Below are 7500 nucleotides of genomic sequence, written 5' to 3' on the forward strand. Positions count from 1 at the left end.
TACTCTCTCACTGACCCATAGTATCTCATTACACAAGCAGTATATACTCTCTCACTGACCCATAGTGCATAGTATCTCATTACACAAGCAGTACATACTCTATCACTGACCCATAGTGCATAGTATCTCATTACACAAGCAGTACAGACTCTCTCACTGACCCATAGTGCATAGTATCTCATTACACAAGCAGTACATACTCTATCACTGACCCATAGTGCATAGTATCTCATTACACAAGCAGTACATACTCTCTCACTGACCCATAGTGCATAGTATCTCATTACACAAGCAGTACAGACTCTCTCACTGACCCATAGTGCATAGTATCTCATTACACAAGCAGTACAGACTCTCTCACTGACCCACAGTGCATAGTATCTCATTACACAAGCAGTACAGACTCTCTCACTGACCCATAGTGCATAGTATCTCATTACACAAGCAGTACATACTCTCTCACTGACCCATAGTATCTCATTACACAAGCAGTATATACTCTCTCACTGACCCATAGTGCATAGTATCTCATTACACAAGCAGTACATACTCTATCACTGACCCATAGTGCATAGTATCTCATTACACAAGCAGTACATACTCTCTCACTGACCCATAGTGCATAGTATCTCATTACACAAGCAGTACATTCTCTCTCACTGACCCATAGTGCATAGTATCTCATTACACAAGCAGTACATACTCTCTCACTGACCCATAGTGCATAGTATCTCATTACACAAGCAGTATATACTCTCTCACTGACCCATGTGCATAGTATCTCATTACACAAGCAGTACATACTCTCTCACTGACCCATAGTGCATAGTATCTCATTACACAAGCAGTACATACTCTCTCACTGACCCATGTGCATAGTATCTCATTACACAAGCAGTACATACTCTCTCACTGACCCATAGTGCATAGTATCTCATTACACAAGCAGTACATACTCTCTCACTGACCCATAGTGCATAGTATCTCATTACACAAGCAGTATATACTCTCTCACTGACCCATAGTGCATAGTATCTCATTACACAAGCAGTACATACTCTCTCACTGACCCATAGTGCATAGTATCTCATTACACAAGCAGTACATACTCTCTCACTGACCCATAGTGCATAGTATCTCATTACACAAGCAGTACAGACTCTCTCACTGACCCATAGTGCATAGTATCTCATTACACAAGCAGTACATACTCTCTCACTGACCCATAGTGCATAGTATCTCATTACACAAGCAGTACATACTCTCTCACTGACCCATAGTGCATAGTATCTCATTACACAAGCAGTACATACTCTCTCACTGACCCATAGTGCATAGTATCTCATTACACAAGCAGTACATACTCTCTCACTGACCCATAGTGCATAGTATCTCATTACACAAGCAGTACATACTCTCTCACTGACCCATGTGCATAGTATCTCATTACACAAGCAGTACAGACTCTCTCACTGACCCATGTGCATAGTATCTCATTACACAAGCAGTACATACTCTCTCACTGACCCATAGTGCATAGTATCTCATTACACAAGCAGTATATACTCTCTCACTGACCCATAGTGCATAGTATCTCATTACACAAGCAGTACATACTCTCTCACTGACCCATAGTGCATAGTATCTCATTACACAAGCAGTACATACTCTCTCACTGACCCATAGTGCATAGTATCTCATTACACAAGCAGTACAGACTCTCTCACTGACCCATAGTGCATAGTATCTCATTACACAAGCAGTACATACTCTCTCACTGACCCATAGTGCATAATATCTCATTACACAAGCAGTACATACTCTCTCACTGACCCATAGTGCATAGTATCTCATTACACAAGCAGTACATACTCTCTCACTGACCCATAGTGCATAGTATCTCATTACACAAGCAGTACATACTCTCTCACTGACCCATGTGCATAGTATCTCATTACACAAGCAGTACAGACTCTCTCACTGACCCATGTGCATAGTATCTCATTACACAAGCAGTACAGACTCTCTCACTGACCCATAGTGCATAGTATCTCATTACACAAGCAGTACATACTCTCTCACTGACCCATAGTGCATAGTATCTCATTACACAAGCAGTATATACTCTCTCACTGACCCATAGTGCATAGTATCTCATTACACAAGCAGTACATACTCTCTCACTGACCCATAGTGCATAGTATCTCATTACACAAGCAGTACATACTCTCTCACTGACCCATGTGCATAGTATCTCATTACACAAGCAGTACAGACTCTCTCACTGACCCATGTGCATAGTATCTCATTACACAAGCAGTACATACTCTATCACTGACCCATAGTGCATAGTATCTCATTACACAAGCAGTATATACTCTCTCACTGACCCATAGTGCATAGTATCTCATTACACAAGCAGTACATACTCTCTCACTGACCCATAGTGCATAGTATCTCATTACACAAGCAGTACAGACTCTCTCACTGACCCATAGTGCATAGTATCTCATTACACAAGCAGTACAGACTCTCTCACTGACCCATAGTGCATAGTATCTCATTACACAAGCAGTACAGACTCTCTCACTGACCCATAGTGCATAGTATCTCATTACACAAGCAGTACATACTCTCTCACTGACCCATAGTGCATAGTATCTCATTACACAAGCAGTACATACTCTCTCACTGACCCATGTGCATAGTATCTCATTACACAAGCAGTACAGACTCTCTCACTGACCCATAGTGCATAGTATCTCATTACACAAGCAGTACAGACTCTCTCACTGACCCATGTGCATAGTATCTCATTACACAAGCAGTACATACTCTCTCACTGACCCATAGTGCATAATATCTCATTACACAAGCAGTACATACTCTCTCACTGACCCATAGTGCATAGTATCTCATTACACAAGCAGTACATACTCTCTCACTGACCCATGTGCATAGTATCTCATTACACAAGCAGTACAGACTCTCTCACTGACCCATAGTGCATAGTATCTCATTACACAAGCAGTACAGACTCTCTCACTGACCCATGTGCATAGTATCTCATTACACAAGCAGTACAGACTCTCTCACTGACCCATAGTGCATAGTATCTCATTACACAAGCAGTACATACTCTATCACTGACCCATAGTGCATAATATCTCATTACACAAGCAGTACATACTCTCTCACTGACCCATGTGCATAGTATCTCATTACACAAGCAGTACAGACTCTCTCACTGACCCATAGTGCATAGTATCTCATTACACAAGCAGTACAGACTCTCTCACTGACCCATGTGCATAGTATCTCATTACACAAGCAGTACAGACTCTCTCACTGACCCATGTGCATAGTATCTCATTACACAAGCAGTACATACTCTCTCACTGACCCATAGTGCATAGTATCTCATTACACAAGCAGTACATACTCTCTCACTGACCCATAGTGCATAGTATCTCATTACACAAGCAGTACAGACTCTCTCACTGACCCATAGTGCATAGTATCTCATTACACAAGCAGTACATACTCTCTCACTGACCCATGTGCATAGTATCTCATTACACAAGCAGTACAGACTCTCTCACTGACCCATAGTGCATAGTATCTCATTACACAAGCAGTACATACTCTCTCACTGACCCATAGTGCATAGTATCTCATTACACAAGCAGTACATACTCTCTCACTGACCCATAGTATCTCATTACACAAGCAGTACATACTCTCTCACTGACCCATAGTATCTCATTACACAAGCAGTACATACTCTCTCACTGACCCATAGTATCTCATTACACAAGCAGTACATACTCTCTCACTGACCCATAGTATCTCATTACACAAGCAGTACATACTCTCTCACTGACCCATAGTATCTCATTACACAAGCAGTATATACTCTCTCACTGACCCATAGTGCATAGTATCTCATTACACAAGCAGTACATACTCTATCACTGACCCATAGTGCATAGTATCTCATTACACAAGCAGTACATACTCTCTCATGACCCATAGTGCATAGTATCTCATTACACAAGCAGTACAGACTCTCTCACTGACCCATAGTGCATAGTATCTCATTACACAAGCAGTACATACTCTCTCACTGACCCATAGTGCATAGTATCTCATTACACAAGCAGTACATACTCTCTCACTGACCCATAGTGCATAGTATCTCATTACACAAGCAGTACATACTCTATCACTGACCCATAGTGCATAGTATCTCATTACACAAGCAGTACATACTCTCTCACTGACCCATAGTGCATAGTATCTCATTACACAAGCAGTACAGACTCTCTCACTGACCCATAGTGCATAGTATCTCATTACACAAGCAGTACAGACTCTCTCACTGACCCATAGTGCATAGTATCTCATTACACAAGCAGTACAGACTCTCTCACTGACCCATAGTGCATAGTATCTCATTACACAAGCAGTACAGACTCTCTCACTGACCCATAGTGCATAGTATCTCATTACACAAGCAGTACATACTCTCTCACTGACCCATAGTGCATAGTATCTCATTACACAAGCAGTACAGACTCTCTCACTGACCCATAGTGCATAGTATCTCATTACACAAGCAGTACATACTCTCTCACTGACCCATAGTATCTCATTACACAAGCAGTATATACTCTCTCACTGACCCATAGTGCATAGTATCTCATTACACAAGCAGTACATACTCTCTCACTGACCCATAGTGCATAGTATCTCATTACACAAGCAGTACATACTCTATCACTGACCCATAGTGCATAGTATCTCATTACACAAGCAGTACATACTCTCTCACTGACCCATAGTGCATAGTATCTCATTACACAAGCAGTACAGACTCTCTCACTGACCCATAGTGCATAGTATCTCATTACACAAGCAGTACATACTCTATCACTGACCCATAGTGCATAGTATCTCATTACACAAGCAGTACAGACTCTCTCACTGACCCATAGTGCATAGTATCTCATTACACAAGCAGTACATACTCTCTCACTGACCCATAGTGCATAGTATCTCATTACACAAGCAGTACAGACTCTATCACTGACCCATAGTGCATAGTATCTCATTACACAAGCAGTACATACTCTCTCCCTGAATGTGATTAACAAACTATACCTCAGCAGGGTGTTGAATTCTCATCAAAATCACTGTGTTCTCATTTCTGAGTTGGTGGTTTTCTTCTTGTAGTTTAATGATGTTGTTCTTGGCGATCGCTAACTGGAATGTAAAGGACACTTCATATTAGCTACACCTGCAAATAGCTTATTTACCAATTAGAGAATAAGACAAACACAGGTGCCCGGCACGAAGGGATGTGGCCAATAGGTGCATTTATCTCTGGGAGGTGCCCAGCACGAAGGGATGTGGCCAATAGGTGCATTTATCTCTGGGAGGTGCCCAGCACGAAGGGATGTGGCCAATAGGTGCATTTATCTCTGGGAGGTGCCCAGCACGAGGCCAATAGGTGCATTTATCTCTGGGAGGTGCCCAGCACGAGGCCAATAGGTGCATTTATCTCTGGGAGGTGCCCGGCACAAAGCCAATAGGTGCTTTTATCTCTGGGAGGTGCTCGGCACGAGGCCAATAGGTGCTTTTATCTCTGAGAGGTGCTCGGCACGAGGCCAATAGGTGCTTTTATCTCTAGGAGGTGCTCGGCACGAGGCCAATAGGTGCTTTTATCTCTGAGAGGTGCTCGGCACGAGGCCAATAGGTGCTTTTATCTCTGGGAGGTGCTCGGCACGAGGCAAATAGGTGCATTTATCTCTGAGAGGTGCCCGGCACGAGGCCAATAGGTGCTTTTATCTCTGAGAGGTGCTCGGCACGAGGCCAATAGGTGCTTTTATCTCTAGGAGGTGCCCGGCACGAGGCCAATAGGTGCTTTTATCTCTGAGAGGTGCCCGGCACGAGGCCAATAGGTGCTTTTATCTGCTGATAGTGGCGCCTCTTCTCTCCCTCACTAGTTTTGCACCACGGAGGATGTGGCTACAGGTGCACAGCTCAGTAGATAGGGGCATGTTATTTAGTTATGTCAGTATGAACGATAAAGAACAACTTCATCTGGGGCTCCTGTGGTCAAACCTGAGTGATACAACGAGCACAGACCCCATGCAATAATCATCTGTAGTCACGGATGGGAAAGAAACTACATGTGAGATGCACCAACCTCTTCAATCAGTTTTGTGTTGGACTTTTCCAGAGAGTCAATCCTGGCATGAAGGCTGCTAACTGTGCCGCTGAAACAAAACAGAAAATGACGTGTGATCTCCTTACTGGGTGATCTGTGCTACATATATAGGAACCAGCCCTGCCACACTCACTTCAGTTGTCTGTTTAGTTCCTCCACATAATTCTTCTGGTCCAGGATTGCAGCAACCTGCAGATTACTAGAATAAGATTTTATAATTAAACAAAATACTTATGGCAGATGTTACAATGGGAGGGTGTAAGGGAGAGACAGTGTGAGAATGCAGAATAGATGTGTGGCCCCTAGTTATACCATCAGAGACAGTGTGAGAAATACGGAATAGATGTGTGGCCCCTAGTTATACCATCAGAGACAGTGTGAGAAATACGGAATAGATGTGTGCCCCTAGTTATACCATCAGAGACAGTGTGAGAAATGCAGAATAGATGTGTGGGCCCTAGTTATACCAGCAGAGACAGTGTGAGAATACGGAATAGATGTGTGGCCCCTAGTTATACCAGCAGAGACAGTGTGAGAAATGTAGAATAGATGTGTGGCCCCTAGTTATACCATCAGAGACAGTGTGAGAATACGGAATAGATGTGTGGCCCCTAGTTATACCAGCAGAGACAGTGTGAGAATACGGAATAGATGTGTGGCCCCTAGTTATACCAGCAGAGACAGTGTGAGAAATGCAGAATAGATGTGTGGCCCCTAGTTATACCAGCAGAGACAGTGTGAGAAATGTAGAATAGATGTGTGGCCCCTAGTTATACTAGCAGAGACAGTGTGAGAATACGGAATAGATGTGTGGCCCCTAGTTATACCAGCAGAGACAGTGTGAGAAATGCAGAATAGATGTGTGGCCCCTAGTTATACCAGCAGAGACAGTGTGAGAAATGCAGAATAGATGTGTGCCCCTAGTTATACCATTAGAGACAGTGTGAGAAATGCAGAATAGATGTGTGGCCCCTAGTTATACCAGCAGAGACAGTGTGAGAAATGTAGAATAGATGTGTGGCCCCTAGTTATACTAGCAGAGACAGTGTGAGAAATGTAGAATAGATGTGTGGCCCCTAGTTATACTAGCAGAGACAGTGTGAGAATACGGAATAGATGTGTGGCCCCTAGTTATACCAGCAGAGACAGTGTGAGAAATGTAGAATAGATGTGTGGCCCCTAGTTATACTAGCAGAGACAGTGTGAGAATACGGAATAGATGTGTGGCCCCTAGTTATACCATCAGAGACAGTGTGAAAATGCGGAAT

The 7500-nt window shown here is 43.1% G+C and overlaps 1 protein-coding gene across 1 annotated transcript in view; it reads right to left on the reverse strand.

Annotated features, from left to right (window-relative positions):
* RUFY2 (RUN and FYVE domain containing 2) overlaps positions 1–7500 on the reverse strand; it is a 293646-nt gene that overhangs the window by 63320 nt on the left and 222826 nt on the right. Inside the window, exons 8-10 of the mRNA XM_053691600.1 lie at positions 6366–6431; positions 6212–6281; positions 5164–5265 (exon numbers count right to left, since the gene is read on the reverse strand). Coding sequence (XP_053547575.1) covers positions 5164–5265; positions 6212–6281; positions 6366–6431 — 238 coding nt within the window. The remainder of the gene's footprint in view (positions 1–5163; positions 5266–6211; positions 6282–6365; positions 6432–7500) is intronic.

The sequence above is a fragment of the Bombina bombina genome, chromosome 9 (genome assembly GCF_027579735.1).
Source record: "Bombina bombina isolate aBomBom1 chromosome 9, aBomBom1.pri, whole genome shotgun sequence".
Classification (NCBI taxonomy): domain Eukaryota; kingdom Metazoa; phylum Chordata; class Amphibia; order Anura; family Bombinatoridae; genus Bombina; species Bombina bombina.